This window comes from Pelophylax lessonae (assembly GCF_965119305.1).
Source record: "Pelophylax lessonae genome assembly, chromosome: 7".
Classification (NCBI taxonomy): Eukaryota; Metazoa; Chordata; class Amphibia; order Anura; family Ranidae; genus Pelophylax; species Pelophylax lessonae.
The window spans coordinates 234949756-234970218 of record NC_138774.1 but is presented as its reverse complement, the minus strand read 5'-3'; the positions used below and the strand labels follow the sequence as shown (position 1 = coordinate 234970218).

Here is a 20463-nt window from a genome sequence, read left to right as displayed (position 1 = left end):
TCTTTCAGAAATGGGTATTTTATTAATGCAGGTAGAGTACAGCAGATACAAGGGCTTACACATTTTGGATTATAGCCTTAATCATAGCCAATGGCTATAAGCCGAAACGCATAAGCCTTGGATCTGCTGTACTCTACCTGCATTAATAAAATCCCATTCCTTGATAAAGGAACTGCTGACCTTCCATCTTCTACTTCATGCGGTGTCTGGGTGTTTGGAAGACACCACAAGCCAGCGCACTGATTACTCATCTCCTCAGGGAATCTGTCCAGGCATGGTTTGTCTACTCACATTTGACAAAAGACTGGCAAATATATTTCAAAATGATATATGCCTGGCTGTCTCTGGTTTCATTACTCTAAATAACTGACCGGGAACAAGCATGCAGCAAGTGAAGACACAACTTCTGACCTGCATACTTGTTCTAAAACAATAGCTCTAAGTTCTGAAGCTATAACAAACTGCAGAGTTTCATTAAGGCCTCGTTCACACCAGTGTGCAGAGCCATGAGTTTTTCTGTATGTGTTCTGCAAAGGCACAAAGAAAACAAGTCTTCTCTATGTGCCCCGTTCACACCAATAGTATCATGTGCCGATTTTTTTTTTTTTTTTTGCAATGTGTATAAAACTCACTAGGATGCGCATAAAAACTGATGCAAAATCTAAGTTTTTTCCATCAGTTTTTCTGCAGGTATGATGTGAATGAGGCCTAATTCTTCAAACTATTAGAAGTCTGCTTTGGGTGGAAGGTAGAGAAGGACTATTAGTCTAGCTGTGTATTTCTTTAAAATAAATAAAGAAATCTACTTTTACATACAAGCATCAGTAACACAGTCTTACCTAATATCAACCTTCTATATTCTCCTGCACAGCAGCACTAAAGCCAAGCATACATGGATTAATATTCAACCGGTTCAGCCAAGACTCGATCCATCTATGGCTGATTGCACCCATGTTGATTCAGCCGTTAGCAGTAATCATTGTGTTCTGCTGGCCAGGAAGGCTACCAGACCACCACCAGCAGAACACAAGCGATTTTCCTTCCTTCCACCTGTGATGGAAGGAAAGAAAATCAAATCATCTACAGGCTGCTTAACCCGTACACGCTGACAGTACACATATGTGTGGCCTCACTGGACTGGGTTTTTTACCATGGGGCTGCATATATGCGTATCTGTCTTTGTGCTGGGTGCACACCCTACCCTTGTTCCGGGTCACCTTATTCCTGTGATAGCCTTCGAATGGCTATCAAAGTGATCACTGCAAAGTCTGCCCCTGTGTTTTCTCTCTCTGAATGGCAGAGAGAGATATTTTGTATCTATCTATCTATCTATCTGCTAGCAGATAATAAAAATATATATATATATATATATATATATATATATATATATATATATATATATATATATATATATATTTTTTTTTTTTTTTTTTTTTTAAAAAGCATTTTTAAATTAGTATCTGTCTCAGTTAGCATCAATATGTTTTAGGTAGGATAAAAAAAAAGCAAAATGGGCACTATTGTTTCTTGGCTGTACTACGGGTACAAACAACAACTAACACACACATATGTTGTATCGCTGCGATTGTCGGAAGGAAAATTCATTTTGGGTTGTTCTTTGGTGGTAGTTTATTGTAGTAGCAAGAAATATACAGCTAATTAAAAAAAAAAAAAAAAAAAAAACTTATTTTTTTACTATGTTGGTCCAGTTTTCCTTTGATAATAAAAAAAAGAAATCAGGCGATATACATTACCATGTAATACCAAATGAAAGTCCAATTTGTCCTGAAAAAAAGTATAACCCACCTAGATGCACAAAGTAGCTGTGATGATATGTACAGTTTTTACTAACGCATGTCAAAGTTGCAAAACTGTGCTTTGGCATTAACGTTTGTTTTACCCTTAGGCATGAAGGGATTAAGACTGACAGAGGGAGGACAGCACAAGGGAAATAATGAGACTCAGCTATGTAGGAGAAGAAATCATAAGAGCCGTTCACTTATCAGGATTGCTGTTCCTTCACTGTCCAATCGGAAGATTGGAAGAAGATAAGGTACACCACTTTGCACCTTTAATTCTTAGCAGGGAAAAATGCTGTCATCATTCTGGGCTGTGCTGTCTGGCTTTCTCGTTTAGAGGCTGAGCCAGGGTCCGGTTTCAGGGATGTGGGCGTATCCCAACCATATTGTCGCGATCATTCCCCAGCCTGGACTGGCTCTGTGATGTCAGCTGACAGTGGGCTTCAGCCCGCTGTCTGCTGAAAACAGGTCACAGGAGTGCAGGAGAAGTACAGCCAAACTAACTTTGACTGTACTTCTCCTTTAATTGAACAAGCTGAAGTTAGAAGTGGATTGGCTACCATGCACAGCTGCACCAGATTTTGCACTCGCTAGTTTTAGTAAATCAACCCCAGAGTTTTCTTAGAGCTGTCTGAATTCCTGAACTGTGTGATTCTCCTGAGATCAAACCAATGTACATACAAGTATACAAGCAAGTCAGCAAGTTAGAAATTGTAAACTTACTGGAGTGACAAATTTTAAAGAACTATGGCTCCACCTTGTGGTGAAATCTGGTACTGTAGCTCCTCTAATGCAACAATGAAAATCAAGGATATTCTTTGTCAAGCAACAGTCCTTTCCATTCATGTAAATCCCTGGTGCTCAACCTGTAGCCCGAGAGCTGCATGCAGCGCTTTGTTATATGATGTGCGGCCCTCAGACTTCAGCAGCTTGTAGTGGGAACATTGATTAGGGTAATAGCATTGATTTCTACTAGCCCTATGTAACATGTTCCAACATTCATATGGCCTTCTGCAGCATATCCCTATCCCAAAATGTAACATTTCCACACTCTCTGACCCTCATTTCATCTATTAGGTCTGCAGTCTCTGACAGTCTTCTCAGGAATTACATTTATTGAACATTATGTGCGGCTCTTTGGCAATATCAGGGGCCACATTTGAGGCCTCCTTTAATTCATAAGCTGACAACCAATGATGTAAACTATGGCACCTGAGTATGAGTGTGGGCGCTCACATTATCACGCAGGGGCACAACGCAATAGAAGAAGAATGAGACAAAACTGTTAAGAAGCATTTTAAATTTGGAAATGAATACCACTTCCATAGAATCTAAAATATAATGTGTGTGTGTGTGTGTGTGTCTGTGTACCCCAGTCAGCACAGCGAAAGGTGGGTGTTCATAAAAACATAGTTAATTTTTACAAACCGTTTTATATCCTCAAGCATCGGCTTGGTTTCGGTTTGAATTGAGCGAGGAAGAGAATAGGAACAGAAGATCAAACCTAGAACCCATGGCAATTTTTTATTTCTGTGCCCCAAGTTGAGAGATTTATCCAAATCTAACTTATGTTTTTTCTTTCATTGATTAGCTGGAGAGGAAATTAGAGCAAATCTTAAAAATAGGGGCACCAACAGAAACAAAAACCATAACAGAAGGTCCAACCCCCCCGCCACTAAAAAGTTGTTTTATTGCTATTAGAAACCACCGTGGGAAAAAAATGTCTTCACTTCCCGTTCTGTCTGTCAGTCAAGAAGCGAGGGATCATTTTCAAAAGGAGTATACAGATTACAAAAAACAAAACACACACTAGGTGCCAGTTTGACAAAAAATTCCTCTGCAATTCTATATTTATAACATGAATAAATATGTCTATATGCATTAAAGTGATTGTAAATGTATTTTTTTTAAATAAACACTTTTCTGTGAAGTGGTTTTGCACAGAGGAGCCCCAATCGTCTTCTTCTCAGGTGCCCTGCCAGCGAGTGTCACCATAGCAAGCCGCTTGCTATGGGGGCACTCTTGCATGCTCCCCCCAGAGCCTAGTAGAAAGCTGCTGCTCTCATGCACATTCCAGGATCGAGATTCGATTTAGGTAAGTATAAGGGGAGGAGGGAGGGGCTAGAGGGAAGAGCTGCAGAGAGGATTTTTACCTTTATGCATTGAATGCATAAAGGCAAAAAAAACCTTCAGCTTTTATAACCATTTTAAAATGCCTGGCTCACAGCTGTAACTTGGGCCAGGGGGTTTAATTTATAAATTTACATTTACAAGTGAGAAGTTACCTCCACCATGCGCGGACGTTTCTTCTGACGACCCAAGCACCGACAAGCAAGCAGCGAAAGGTCTTGGGCAACCTCGAAAGGGCAGATTCCTGCTCGTAGATCCAGGTGCTGGTGGCAGATACGAGAAGCTGCCCTGGACTGCTTGTCTTCTGACACTTTGCTGGCTCCCTTCACAAAACTAAAATCCATTTCCTTGTCACTCTCCTCTTCATTAACTAAATCTTTCTGTAAAGATACAGCATGCAGTCATCATACGGAAAATAATGCTTGCACAGTACATTTAAAGCATGAAAAAAAAATGTGATTTTGCCACAACATACTCCTATGTGTCCACAGTATAAAAACAATTCCAGTAATCTCCTTTACTGTTTCGATGATCGGCTTATTGCTTTCCCCACACAAACCAGAACGCAAAATTAAAAGCACAGGGAGCATTCTATCATCTAGTTGGTGGTGGGGAAGTGATATAGAAAACAAAATATTGGCATTGTATAGTCCTTTCTAGGAAATATTCAAGCACATTTAATGCAGACAAGCCCGTACCTTGATATGGGCTGTTTGAAAGCGGCAGGGCTTGCGAGTAAACTACGAGAGCGCTCATCAGCAGGAACTACAAGTCGTCTGCTGCGGCGGCGGATAGTAGTTGTAGTTCATTCATTCAGAGGAAACTGTGAATGAAAGACGCGGTCGTGTGGGTGGAGTGACAGTGGGTGCAGGGAGAGGATCCCAGCCTGCTTTCACACTAATGGGGGGGGGGGGATCAAGGGTACTGGCAGCAGGAGATAGAACACGTTATATATTTCACCCTAAAAATGGGTGGAACATGTAATCTGTACCAAACGGTGAACGTAGCCTTTAATATGATTCTATGTACAAGACAATGGGTCAGGAGGGAGTTCCTGCAGAGATACTGGGATATCCTATTATGTGGAAGAAGTAGGTGGGGGATTCTGGGAATACACAAATACAGAGATCCCTATTACATGGATGAAGCAGGTGGGATGTCCTGGAAATGCAAAGAACCTGGGATCCCCATTACATGGAAAAGGCAGATGAGTGGTCCTGGTAATGCAGAAAACCTGGCATCCACATTACATGGAAGCAGGTGGGAGGTCCCGGAAATACAGAAAACCTGGGATCCCCTTTACATGGAAGAGGCAGATAAGTGATCCTGGGAATGCAGAGATACTGGGATCCCCATTACATGGAGGAGGCAGATGAGTGGTCCTGGAAATGCAGAGATACTGGCATCCCCATTACATGGAATAAGCAGGTGGGAGGTTCTGGGAATGCAGAGAACCTGGGATCCCCATTACACGGAGAAGGCAGATACGTGGTCCTGGGAATGCAGAGATACTGGGATTCCCCATTACATGGAAGAAGCGGGTAGGAGGTTCTGGGAATGCAGAGATACTGGGATTCCCATTACACGCAAGAAGCAGGTGGGAGGTCCTGTAAATGCAGAGAACCTGGGATCCCCATTAAATGGAAGAGGCAGATGAGTGGATCTGTGAATGCAGATCCTGGGATCCCCATTACATGGAAGAAGTATGCGGGAGGTCCTGGAAATTCAGAGAACCTGAGATACCCATTACATTGAAGAAGCAGGTGGGAGGTCCTGGAAATGCAGAGAACCTGGGATCCCCATTACACGGGAGAAGCAGGGGGGAGGTCCTGGAAATGCAGAGATACTGGGATCCCCATTACATGGAAGAAGCAGGTGGGAGGTCCTAGAAATGCAGAGAACTTGGGATCCCCATTACATGGAAGAAGCAGGTGGGAGGTCCTAGAAATGCAGAGAAAATAGGATCCCCATTACATGGGAGAAGCAGGTGGGAGGTCCTGGAAATGCAGAGATACTGGGATCCCCATTACATGGAGAAGCAGGTGGGAGGTCCTGGAAATTAAGAGAACCTGGGATCCCCATTACATTGAAGAAGCAGGTGGGAGGTCCTGGAAATGCAGAGATACTGGGATCCCCATTACACGGGAGAAGCAGGTGGGAGGTCCTGGAAATTAAGAGAACTTGGGATCCCCATTACATTGAAGAAGCAGGTGGGAGGTCCTGGAAATGCAGAGATACTGGGATCCCCATTACACGGGAGAAGCAGGTGGGAGGTCCTGGAAATGCAGAGATACTGGGATCCCCATTACATGGGAGAAGCAGGTGGGAGGTCCTGGAAATGCAGAGATACTGGGATCCCCATTAAATTGAAGAAGCAGATGGGAGGTCCTGGAAATGCAGAGATACTGGGATCCCCATTACACAGGAGAAGCAGGTGGGAGGTCCTGGAAATGGAGAGATACTGGGATCCCCATTACACGGGAGAAACTGGTGGGAGGTCCTGGAAATGAAGAGAACCTGGGATCCCCATTACATGGAAGAAGCAGGTGGGAGGTCCTGGAAATGCAGAGAACCTGAGATCCCCATTACACAGAAGAAGCAGGTGGGGGAGATCTTGGTAACGCAGAAATACTAGGATTCCCACTATGTGGAAAAAGCAGGTGGGCAGTTCTGGAAATACAGAGTTGCAGAGATATCAAGATCTCCATTACACAGAAGAAGAGGTGGGTGGTTCAGGGAATGCAGAGATACCAGGATCCCCATTACATGGAAGACGTTGGTGGGTGATTAAATCTGGCAGCATCTATCCAAACTGGAATGTTCATTCTGGCATGAATTAATCTTCAAAACAAACAAAAACTTACCAGATACTTAGTGTGAGAACTGCTTTCTTCATTATCTACAGCTTTTTGTCCTGTCAGTATTTCCAGTAAGACCTAAAACAAACAAAAACAGATAAAATATGCAGTTAACTACTGACTTAGGCACAGCCTCCAGCAGATATACTGTGGTAGAGCGGCACTAATGTACCGGACCACGTACATGTATGTGCTCCTTTTCTTCCGGATAAGGGGGGTAGGGGACGCACGCTCGCAGCCCCGGAAGTGCTTCAATTCACTGCAGCACAAGCAGATCAGAGGGTCCCAGCCAATGATTTATGGCTGGCACCCGCTGATCGGCTGAGCGATTGACAGAAGAGAGCTCTGTGTTTTTAACACCACAGGGATCTCTTCTAAAAGCGGCGATGTGACGGTTTTCTTCTCCCTGCAAAGCATAGAGTAAAAACCAGCACATTGCTTAGGGAAAACAGTGCACAACACACACAGTAAACATTGTTAGGCACACAGTAATTCCTTTGATTGGCCATAGATGTTAACCCCTTCCGTGCCAGTGTCCTTAGTCTTATTAGCACTAATCACTGTATTAGGCCTCATGCACACAGGGCTTTAGAAAAAAAAAAGATGAGCTGCTAAAACACTACCAACGCCAGGAAAAATCCAGGCTGTAAAAACATGCTTTTAGTAGCTTATTCCATTGACGTTAATGCGAGTTTAGCTGCGTTAGCTTTTAGCAACGTTTCTCTGCCTCTATTCAAAATCAATGGTTGCCTATGAGAGTCATCTTTGATCCGACTTCCAGCCCATTGATTTGAATAGAAGTTGCATCAAATTTGGATCATGATGATCTGACTTGTGGTGCGACTTGTGCTCTAAGGATCTTGAAGGGCAAAATGGAAAAAAAAAAAGCAAACGGCGTGGGGTCCCCCCCCAAGTTCCATACCAGGCTCTTTGAGTCTGGTATGGATCTTAAAAGGGAACCCCACGTCAAAATGAGAAGAAAAAAAAAAAAGGCATGCCCCCCCCCCCCCCAAATCCATACCAGACCCTTATCCGAGCATGCAGCCCGACAGGTCAGGAAAAGGGACGATCGAGCACCCTCCACCCCTGGACCATACCAGGCCAAATGCCCTCAACATGAGGGGGGTGGGTGCTTTGAGGCAGGGGAGACTCTGCAACCCCCCACCCCAAAGTACCTTGTCCCCATCGGGGACAAAGGGCCCCATGATGGGAGTAAAGGACCCTGGGCGGGGTCAGAGGGGCCCTTCATGATTTTTGGAAATTTGGCGTGGGGTTCCCTTTTCAAGATCCATACCAGACTCAAAGGGCCTGTAACACCGGTCCTCAGAACACAGGTCCTGTGTGTGAATGAGGCCATAGAATAACATTTAGGGTTTTTTTTAGGCTGCAAAAAAAAGCCTGACGCTCCTAGAGGGGGCTGTAAAAATGCCCTGTGTGCATGAGGACTTAGTGTTACTGGGGATGTCAGTGGCAATTAGTTAATCCCCCCCCCCCCCCCGTGTCAGTTTGTGTCAGATTGTCAAGTATAAGTTGCTGATCACAGCCATTAGTAGTATAAAAAAAATATTCCAGTATATGTACACCATAGTTTAAAGACACTATAACTTTCACACAAACCAACTAATATACATTAAGACCCCGTTCACACTGGGGCGACCTGTCAGGCGACCAGGTCGCCGTAGGTCGCCTGCCATAGAGAAGCTGTGGACCCGTTGTAATAAGAGCGACACAAGTCGCTCCGACTTAGAAAAAGGGTCCGGAGCTTCTTTGGGGCGACCTGGAGCGACCTGCATTGACTTCAATGTTATGAAAGACAAGTAGCAGAGTACATTTTGGCCTAAATTTATGACTAAATTAGATTACAATTTTTTTTTACTAGGTATGTTTTGTAGCAGAAAGTAAAAAATAGTTGTTTTTTTCAAAATTTTCAGTCTTTTTTAGTTTATAGCACAAAATATATATATAAAAAAAAACCCAGGAGGTGGTTAAACAACAAAGAAAAAAAACAAAGCACAATTTGTTTGAAAAAAAAAAAAAAAAATCGATTTAATTTGGGAACAGTGTTGCATGGCCGGGTTATGAAGGGGGTAAAATGAAATGGCTACTTCAAGGTATACTCCAAACAAAAAAAGCGTCTGTGGTTTTTCACCCAGCATTTCCTGCAATACACCAGTCCACTTCACTCCATTGTGACTGTAGTCTGGTGATATAAGAACCCCAGCTTTAATTCAAGAGAGGAATCCCCAAACACACCCACTTGTCTAATGAAAATGTTGGTCAGGACCAAAAACAACATACAGAGCTGACCTGGAAGTTTGAATCTGATTAGTGATGCAGCAAGAGAGGAAATTACCGAGCATGGGCTTCATAAAGCAGACCCCTCGTACATCCAATTGCTGCACATGCTGGAGCTGTGATTTAAGTGTGGATTTAGAAGCAGCAAAGAATGCAGATAAAAGGCTAAACATGAATGTAAGCCTGACACTAAATATGACTAAGGATTTTACTTGAGCAATAAAAAATACACAGGAAATATGTCTGTAGTTGGCTATACTTCCCTTCCACCCGCTACGTAAACATGCAGTGTTCACTGTATGCAAAGGAAATAATCATAAAAAGTTTGATGTTTATTACCCAACTTTTTACTTTGATTTTAATTTAGCATGGAGAAGATTTTTTTTTAACCACTAGGTGGAGCAGGAATCCAAAACATTGGAGAAAGATCCATCATCATTCAGGGATAGCAAAAAATGGCGCACAGAATGCGGAAGTGCTACAAAATATGTTAGTCTCCCTAATAATGTCAGATACGCAAGATGTTCAAAAGTCAATCTAAAACCCATGACCAGGGGTGCCAACTCCATACAACCTGCTTTTTTTTTTTTCTGACAAAAACAGACAATTTACTGACAGAGCCTTTTTTCACTGACAATCTAAAATACAACAGAAACACCATTTAGAAAATAGATATTTATACACATTGCGGTCTGCAAGTGTTTTACCGGGATTATGACTAAAGATATTAGCCATAACCCTGGTACCATTTTTTGTCTGCAAGCTGGAACGGTTTCCGAAGTGGCACAAGTGGACGTCCCCCCCTGCTGCTCGCTGGTGTTTCTCAGGCTTACAGTTTCTGCTGGTTCACCCTGAGAAACCATCCGATGGTACGGCCGGCTGCTCCCATAGGCGATCAAAGAGTTAACACTCTTTGATCTACTCTAAGGCCATGACGATGTCATGTCGTCACTTCCTGTCCAGGCATTAATATATATATTATTTTTTTTGCTTTTAAAAGGTAAAGAAGAGATTTGGGGTCTTTTTGACCCCAGATCTCTCCATAAAGATGACCTGTCATCCTTTTTTCTATTACAAGGGATGTTTACCTTCACTGAACAGTGTAATAATAAAAAGTTAAACAACAAAAAAGAAAATTTAAAGCACCCCCCTCCCTCCGTGCTTGCGTGCAGAAGCAAACGTAAGTCGCACACGCATATGTAAACGGTATTTCAACCACACGTGTGAGGTATCACCATGAACATTAGAGCAAGAGCAACAATTCTAGTGCAAAGTGCTTACTGTAAGGGCGTTTAAGGTGTCGCCTATGGAGATTTTTAAATATAGTCGTTTGTCGCCATTCCACGAGCGTGTGCAATTTTAAAGCGTGACATGTTAAGTATCTATTTACTCGGCATAACATCATCTTTCACATTATACAAAAAAATTGTGGTAACTATTGTGTTTTGTTTTTTTTAATTCATTAAAGTGTATTCTTTTCAAAAAACTTGCGTTTGCAAAACTGCTGCACAAATAGCGTGTGACATTAAAAAATTGCATGATTGCCTTTATATTCCATAGGAGTATTTGGCAAAACAGTTATCAGTTCAAGAGACAGTCAACACTTCCACATCCCAGTATATGATTAGAACCAAAGAGCATGTAGAGAGTAAAAAATTATATCTCCAAAGAGTGTTAATGGTATCACCATGATTAAGATATACAAATTTTATTGGTATTTTAATGAATTAAAAACATCATTAGTAAAATTCCATATTTTTATTTTTACAGCTGAGACAGTACAGTCCAGTATAAACAAAATGTGGTCTGTAGATGTGGTCCAACATGTTTCGCAGAAACTGGTTCTTCAGGGTACTAATTTTTCATCTATAACAACAAAATCATATTCAGTTTTTTGCTGTCTCCCAATGGGGTGATGTAGTCACAAAGTGAGGGTGACCTATTGACACCCAGTGTACCCCCAGAGTCAAGTCTGAGGGATATCGGACTGTACCCAGTCTCCCTGACCTTTGTCACGACCACTTGGCAGTGGGGCGGCGAGACGGGAGAGGCATCCACAGCCCGCCTGTTGGACCACATCTACAGATCACATTTTGTTTATACTGGACTGTACTGTCTCAGCTGTGAAGATAAAAATATGGAATTTTACTAATAATGTTTTTAATGAATTGGAACACCAATACAATTTGTATTTCATAATCGTGGTGATACTGTGCTCACCTCATTGACATGAACACTTCCTCAAAAGTCCCCTACTCTTTAGAGATATCATTTTTATACTCTCTACATGCTCTTTGGTTCTAATTTATATTCTCTAGGGTCTCTGCTAAAAAAAGAAATGTATAAATGTTTGGGGGTTATGAGTCATTTTCCAAGGCAAAAAATACGGATTATAAACAAAAAGTGCTAGAAAAAGCCTGGTCTGCAACATTAAAAATGAATTCCAGGTATGGTATATTTTTACATACTTACTTTTTTTTTTTTTTTTTTTTAAAACATTTTTATTGTTATCCGACATAAGCTTACAAGGAATGTCAAAGCACATGATGTTCATCTCATTCCATCATATAGGTTACATTGATACATCCAATACATTCAGAAACATGGAACATTAAATATTCGGAAAAGTCTGTAGTATCTCATGTCAATTTGCTGTAGTTTTAACCGCTTGCCGACTGCCGCAAGTAGATATACTGCAGCGGTCAGCCCCTCACAGGCAAAGTGACGTATATATACGTCACTAGCCTGTGAGGCTCTGGGGAGCGAGCGCGCGGTGGCGCGCTCCCGCGTGGTCACGGACCCCCCTGCGCGTGTGACCGGAGGACCCGATGTCCGCCGGTCACTCTGCGATCGTCGGGGGAGAGGGAGAAAGGCAGGCGGCTTGTGTAAACAAGCCGCCTGTCATTCTCCCCTGTGTAGAAACACTGATCATACGGTTCTACTATGTAGGACCGTTGATCAGTGTTCCTACAGCTCAAGCCACAGCCAATCACAGTTAGAATCACGCCCCTAGGGACATACACAGCCCCTCCCTCTCAAATAAAGTTAACCCCTTCACTGCCAGTATAATTTTACAGTAACAGTGCATACATATAGCACTGATTACTGTAGTAATGTCACTGGTAACCCCAAAAGTGTCAAAAATGTCAGTCAAGGGTCCGATCTGTTCGGCCCAATGTCGCAGTACCGCAAAAAAAAAAATTGCAGATCGCCACCATTACGCGTTTAAAAAAAAACAACAAAAATGACAAAAATATTTCCCTTTAGTTAGTAAACGCGATAACTTTTGCGCAAACCAATCAAAATACGCTTTTTGCGATTTTTTTTACCAAACATATGTAGCATAAAACAAATTGGCTGAAAATGTTAAAAAATTTTGATTTTTACTTTTTTTTTGGGGGGAATTTCATATAAAAAAATGTGAAAAATATTGTTATTTTTGCAAAATTGACGCTCTTTTTTTGTTTATAGCGCGTGATCAAAAAATCGCACAGGTGATCAAATACCACCAGAAGAAAGCTCTGTTTGTGGGAAAAAAAGGACGTCAAATTCGTTTAGGTACAGCGTCGCACGACCGCACAATTGTCCGTTAAAGTCACGCAGTGACGAATCGCAAAATACCCCCTGTTTTTTTAGCAGCCAAATCCTCCGGGGCTTAAGTGGTTAAAGCTCAGTCGGATAAGAGATTTTTTTTTTTCCCCCTCCCCATAACAAGGAAGAAGAAGCAACCCAGGCTAAACTTAGCCCTAAATCCCCCTATCATGACCTTACATACTTACTTTAGTGCAGCTTGGACCAATGTAACAATGTATATACTATACCTGAGAAATTGAAGCTGGAAATGCGGAACCTGGAAATCACTAATGAAGATGCTGCTACTTCAGTGATCTCCACTAGCTTCTGAATGGAAGCTGCGTGCTGAATGGCTGGGCTGCTGCTTTCTGAACACAGGAGATCGGCCAGTCAGCACGGGCGCTATTCAGAGAATTTAATGCACAGCATTCTCTGATTGGATAAGCTGGGGAGCATGATATCACCACCTGCCTATCCACCTCATTCAATCAGAGAATGCTTTGCATTGATTCAGAAAATAGCATTCTCTGATTGGTGTCTGTGCCAGATGGCTGCCTCATGTATTCACAATGCATCAAGCTGGCCACTCAGCATTGGACCCAGAAGCTGGATATGAACAGAGCTATACAGAGATATGAAGACTTGGAGTCATGCCTCTGTATGTCAGGAAAGATCAGTACTCACCACTCCAAAGCTGTAAGTGTCCAGTTCAAAAGTAAGCTTTCCCATTTTCACATACTCATCAGGTAGGTACGCCAGCGTACCCCTCACAGTGCTGGTCCGTGCCAAAGTGCGGCTTTTGCCTGCATCACATGTGTACCGACTGAATCGAGAAAGGCCAAAGTCCCCTATTTTGGGCACCAAGGCCTGGTCCAAGAGGATGTTGGAACTCTTGATATCTCCATGGATGATGCTAGGTTGGCACGTGTGCAAGAACTGGATCCCACAAGCTGCACCCTGCATGACACTCAGACGCTGCTTCCACGTGAGGGTTGGAAAACTGCCCTGCGAAAGACAAATGTTATAACAAAGACAATTAGAATGTAGCTATGCAGACCTGGCAATAAAGTTTAATTGAAAAAAAAAAAAAAAAATTTACATTAAAATTAGAAAAAATTAAAAGCTCCCCCATCACCCTGTAGACACCCACAAAGTCTTCCCCTGATGTCTCAATACAATACTTGTCACCTGCCTAAAGCTATGACATAAGGGGCTTCTTAGTCGCTATCTCCCTTTATCTGAATTTGCTAAGCGGTCTTTCACTTCCTGAAAAGGTTGTCGGTCTTTCTTAGACAGGCATGCGTAGACCTGCCCAGCCCCACCCCCACCCCTCCCATGATCTCCTGTATTCATAACCTAGTTTAAGCTAGCAGCTTCTCCTCAGAGAGGGAGAGAGAAAGAAGGGGGGGGGGGTCACGTGACCGGCACAATATATGAAAGAAATAAGGTAGGAAGATTGATTTCTATTGCTCATTATATGTGAGTAATGAGTTTTAAGCTCCGTTTCCACTAGTGTGACTTGTGATGCAACTTTAGACACACAAAGTCGCATGGCAAGTCACAGCCCATTGATCTCAATGGAATCCATTCCCATCTATGCGACTTTGAAAATCAGCGGCTTTGAAAAGGTGCCTGCACTAGTTTGATGCGACTTTGATCCAGAGAGTGTACAGTTGGATCAAAGCTGCAGGCAAATTAGCACATTAAATCGCACAACTTAAGTGTCGCACTAGTGGAAACGTAGCCACTAGGCTAGAGTGCGACTTTGGAGTGCGACTGAGTGCAGCTTTGATCCAACTGTACACTCTCTGGTTCAAAGTTGCATCAAAGTAGTGCAGGTACCTTTTCAAAGTCGCTGATTTTCAAAGTCACATAGATGGGAAAGGTTGACATTGAAATCAATGGGCTGTGACTTGTCATGTGATATTGTGTGTCCAAAGTCGCATGACCGGTCACACTATTGGAAACTGAGCTTTAGTCTACGTTTCCACTATTGCGATTTAGAGTGTGACTTTGATCCAACTTTACACTCTCTGGATCAAAGTCGCATCAAAAGTTGCATCAAAGTAGTGCAAGTACCTTTTAAAAGTCGCATAGATGGGAACGGTTGCAATTAAAATCTATGGACTGTGACTTCTTATGCGACTTTGTGTATCCAAAGCATGACAAGTCGCAATAGTGGAAACGTAGACAGTGTGGTTGCCTGTATTATAATTATAGACTGAGCAGAGATCCCAGAGCACTTCCAGCTACACTGACAGTTCCCCCCCCCCCCCCATCCTTACTGATGAGCGAACACTGGGTGGGAACCTATGATCAGCTCCTCCCATCCTGTATACGGCCCCTGGCTACACAGGAACAGTGCCCCTCCCTGGAAGTGATGTCACTAGCTTTCAGTAACCACACCCATTTGCTGCTCTTGGACTCAGCAGGAAGAGGAACTGAAGTCATGTGATAGCACTGAAAACTGCAGAATAAAGGGAGAAAAACTGGGATTTTTTCATTCTGACACAACGCTGAACTCAGCTTACATTAATGATTTCAAGGGAGAATTTAAGGTATTAGGCTGTACTTCCACTTTAAATATAAAAAAAAATTATACATTTAAATAAAAAAATAAAAAATGTAGTGTTTTCATCTCCTGAAAATATAGATTTATTAAACAGTTAGGCAAATAAAAATTGTAATATTAAAAGAGAAGCTCACCTTTGGGAACATGTTCCACCCGTTTTTAGGGCAGAACATGTAACATGTTCCCAATGCTGCAGCCGCAAACCCCAAAACCCCACCCCCACCCCCCCCGTGGCAGTGGGCTGCAGTCTCCCCTGTGGCAGCAGTATGGGAAGAAGTTTCCCATACTAGCTGTCACTTTTAAAAAACAGCATGGCTGTACGGGGCTCTGCCCACAGGGCCGCGTCATTCATTCACACAGCTCTGTGAATGAACTACAAGCCCCAACATCCTTTGTGGTTGTCGGCTTGTAGTTCTCAGTGCACTACCACAGCGCTGTGGATCACCGTGGTAATGCATTGATTTATTTTTGCCTGTCAGTGTGTCTGCCTGTACCTACGGGATGTACAGGTACACAGATATACTGACAGATCCGAAGGAGACCTGCATGGCACCAGTGATCTTCTGATCGCTGGTGCAATGTTTTACAGGTTCCAAAAGAAAAAATTATTAAATGGACATTTTTTTTACCTGCAAAAAAGAATTGTGCATTTATGATTTTTTTTTCCTAAAAGGTGAACTTATCCTTTAAATTGTTGTCTTTGGGTTTAGACACGTTTTAAATAGAATGTCTCTTTTATTTCCTATTATAATGGATGCGGATACCATGTAGCCCCGCCCTGCTGGTCATACCTGGAGTTGCAGTCGATCTTCCAAAGAGCCATTTGGTAGAAACAGATAAATAAGGCAGTACTCCTCTCCCTGCATGCAGTAACCAGCCAGGTCAATAATATTTGGGTGACGAAGACTGCAGAGAAGCCACAAAAATCAGTGTAAGGTGATTAACACACCATCACATGTCAGTACAGCCGCAAGTTGCAAAATACGGATCAGTGACACAGAAATGCATACATCACTAGTTTAACAAATTAATTATAACCGACGACGTGTTTTCCTGGAAGTCAAACTGTACAGCTGTATCTAATTTTAACCTCAAAAGGGAACTACACCCACACAGATGCTATGTGCTCTGTTCTCTCTGTAAATTACCATTTGACTCTGTCAAACAAAACTTGACATTGTACTTTTCCGGAATGCTTTCCTTTTTAGTTTATCTTGTTAGTCACGGTTTGGGGAAAAAAATGAAAAATGATTCACCACTTCAGCTTTTCCACCTGTATAGCCTCCTGAGGGCCAAAGAAATTTCTGCCCTGGGCCTGCTTATTCAGGAGTAACTCTGTGATTACCTAAAATAACAAAGTATTACATAAGTCATCTTTTTTCAGGACGAAGAAGCCTTGCAAAAATGATTTTAATTATCTATAGCCAATAGACTAATGACAAACTATGTAACCAAATAAAAATACTCTTTTTCTACTTCGATCAGGATTATGTTAAAACATAGTGTTACTGAAGATAAAAAGTATACATGTTATTCTGTAATTTGTTTCATTAGCCGCTTGCCGACCGTAAAATATAATAATAGCAATAAAAGCAAACCGGGCCAAGCAGGGCCGAGTAGAGCCGAGCCGGTACTTGCAGTGGAAAAGTGCCATTAGTGGGATTTTGTTTACCAAAAACATGTAGAAGAATGCATATTGGACTAAATTTGTCAAGAAATTAAATGTATTTCATTTTTTTATTGGATATGTTTAATAGCAGAAAGTAACAAATATAGTTCTTTTAGTTTCCAAAATTGTCGTCTTTGTTTATAGCGCAAAAAAAAAAAAAAACCCGCAGAGGCATTTAAATACCACCAAAAGAAAGCTCTTTTTGTGTGAAAAAAAGACATACATTTTGTTTGTGTACAGTGTTGCACGACAGCGCAATTGTCAGGTAAAGTAACTCAGTGCAGTATCGCAAAAAATGGCCTGGTTATGAAGTGTGGAAATCTTCCAGAGGTCAAGTGGTTATTAACGATATATTATTCACAAATGCAATAAAGTTTTTTTTGTAAATGAGACACAAAAATTAAAGGATTAATCGGGTACACCCTGTACAGGTTAAATATAATACAAGTCAAAATAATGTTCTAACTACCTAACAGAATAATCTTACATCGGAATGCACAATTTTCAACCAATTTCAACCACTTTACTTACAGAGACAAAGGATCTTGACAACTTTCTGCCAACACTTTATATACTGTAGCAGGTTTGATTCTGGATTGTGTTAATCTATATTTTGCAGCTAAAAACTGCTAGAAAATTTCCGTGTATGTGGCACCATTATTGCTGCTCCTTTCCATCCTGCTCTAAAAGTTACTGTATGGAAGAAAAACACTTTTGGGAGTCAAAGCTTTATTTCTGCAGTCTGGTCCATGTTAGCAACATTGCGCTGTGAAAGACACATGTACGAACCAACCAGGAAAGGCAAAGTCTGGATAAACAGCCAGTAATGGGGCATCGGCAGCAGCACTTGTCACATCATACGTCATCATAGCAGAAGGTTGTACAGACTTGTTTGGAAGACGGAACTGAAGGACGGTTCCTGATTATATCATCAGGGGAATCCCATCAACTGACTTGATTGTCCCTGGGCTCTAGAACAGTAGCAAAGACTGCAGTGGTGGAGGATTTGCCATTAGGCAGACTATTGTTGTTATAGCCACAAAGTTATTATAATACAAAAATCCTTAATACCATGATAGTATTACTGTTCATTGTGACATCAAAATTTGATTTAGTTTTAGTCATAGTCTTGTCTAAAATGCCATTTTAGTTTTAGCTGTATTTTAGTCATCTTAATCGTTTTAGTCATATTTTAGTCAACTAAAATCTCCAGTACATTTTAGTCGACTAAAATCTCCGGTACCCACCAGAATTTCCACTTTCCTTGGAGCGCTGTCTGTCTGTTAAAGCCCCAGCCCCCTGACTACCAGCAAGATTTATTGGCTGAGAGACATAGACTCCCTCGGTCTGCCTGCTGCCTGGGAGTTCTGGAACAATGCCCAGCAAACCACAGAAGGGCAACTCTTCCATTGGATTTGTGTCTGTCTTCATGTGATATGGTGAGGGCTTTCCCCTCCCAGCAAGGCAGCAGTGCTTAGCACTGTGTAGAATAACAGCCTCCCCAGACCGTCTAGTTTTCTGCTATGTGCACTCCCTTACTCCCATTTACTTCCCCATCCCCACTTGCAGATCACCTCGCCATCCCCAAAGTATAAAGCACCCTGCTCTGTGCATTCCCTCACTACCACTTACTTCCCCATCCCCACTTGCATATCACCTCGCCATCCCCAAAATATAAAGCACCCTGCTCTGTGCACTCCCACTTACTTCCCCATCCCCAAATTATAATTAACCCTGCTCTGTGCACTCTCTCACTCCCATTTACTTTCCCATCCCCACTTGCAGGTCACCTCCCCATCCCCAAAGTATAATGCACCCTGCTCTGTGCACTCCCTCATTCCAATTTACTTTCCCATCTACACTTGCAGGTCACCTCCCCATCCCCAAAGTATGATGCACCCTGCTCTGTGCACTCCCTCACTCCCATTTACTTCCCCTTCCCTACTCGCAGGTCACCTCCCCATCCCCAAAGTATAAAGCACCCTGCTCTGTGCACTCCCTCATTCCCATTTACTTCCCCATCCCCACTTGCAGGTCACCTTGTCATCCCCAAAGTGTAATGCACACTACTCTGTGCACTCCCTCACTCCCATTTACTTCCCCTTCCCTACTCACAGGTCACCTCCCCATCCCCAAAGTATAAAGCACCCTGCTCTGTGCACTCTCTCATTCCCATTAACTTACCCATCCCCACCTGCAGGTTACCTCATCATCCCCAAAGAATTATGCACCCTGCTCTGTGCACTCCCTCACTCCCATTTACTTCCCCTTCCCTACTTGAAGGTAACCTCGCCATTCCCAAAGTATAAAGCACCCTGCTCTGTGCACTCTCTCACTCCCATTTACTTTCCCATCCTCAAAGTATAATGCACCCTGCTCTGTGCACTCCCTCACTCCCATTTACTTTGCCTTCCCTACTCGCAGGTCACCTCTACATCCCCAAAGTATAAAGCACCCTGCTCTGTGCACTCTCTCATTCCCATTTACTTCCCCATCCCCACTTGCAGGTTACCTCGTCACCCCCAAAGAATAATGCACCCTGCTCTGTGCACTCCCATTTACTTCCCCTTCCCTACTCGAAGGTCACCTCACCATCCCCAAAGTATAAAGCACCCTGCTCTGTGCACTCTCTCACTCCCACTTACTTCCCCATCCCCAAATTATAATTCACCCTGCTCTGTGCACTCTCTCACTCCCATTTACTTTCCCATCCCCACTTGCAGGTCTCCTCCCCATCCCCAAAGTATGATGCACCCTGCTCTGTGCACTCCCTCACTCCCATTTACTTCCCCTTCCCTACTCACAGGTCACCTCCCCATCCCCAAAGTATAAAGCACCCTGCTCTGTGCACTCTCTCATTCCCATTTACTTACCCATCCCCACCTGCAGGTTACCTCGTCATCCCCAAAGAATAATGCACCCTGCTCTGTGCACTCCCTCACTCCCATTTACTTCCCCTTCCCTACTTGAAGGTAACCTCGCCATTCCCAAAGTATAAAGCACCCTGCTCTGTGCACTCTCTCACTCCCATTTACTTTGCCTTCCCTACTCGCAGGTCACCTCTACATCCCCAAAATATAAAGCACCCTGCTCTGTGCACTCTCTCATTCCCATTTACTTCCCCATCCCCACTTGCAGGTTACCTCGTCACCCCCAAAGAATAATGCACCCTGCTCTGTGCACTCCCATTTACTTCCCCTTCCCTACTCGAAGGTCACCTCACCATCCCCAAAGTATAAAGCACCCTGCTCTGTGCACTCTCTCACTCCCACTTACTTCCCCATCCCCAAATTATAATTCACCCTGCTCTGTGCACTCTCTCACTCCCATTTACTTTCCCATCCCCACTTGCAGGTCTCCTCCCCATCCCCAAAGTATGATGCACCCTGCTCTGTGCACTCCCTCACTCCCATTTACTTCCCCTTATCTACTCGCAGGTCACCTCCCCATCCCCAAGTATAATGCACCCTGCTCTGTGCACTCCCTCACTCCCATTTACTTTGCCTTCCCTACTCGCAGGTCACCTCTACATCCCCAAAGTATAAAGCACCCTGCTCTGTGCACTCT

At 43.0% G+C, this 20463-nt stretch overlaps 1 protein-coding gene across 1 annotated transcript in view; it reads right to left on the bottom strand.

Moving 5' to 3' along the window:
* IRAK1 (interleukin 1 receptor associated kinase 1) overlaps positions 1-20463 on the bottom strand; it is a 188404-nt gene that overhangs the window by 29230 nt on the left and 138711 nt on the right. Inside the window, exons 7-10 of the mRNA XM_082264522.1 lie at positions 16019-16133; positions 13340-13660; positions 6794-6865; positions 4085-4309 (exon numbers count right to left, since the gene is read on the bottom strand). Of these exons, the coding sequence (XP_082120648.1) occupies positions 4085-4309; positions 6794-6865; positions 13340-13660; positions 16019-16133 (733 nt within the window). The remainder of the gene's footprint in view (positions 1-4084; positions 4310-6793; positions 6866-13339; positions 13661-16018; positions 16134-20463) is intronic.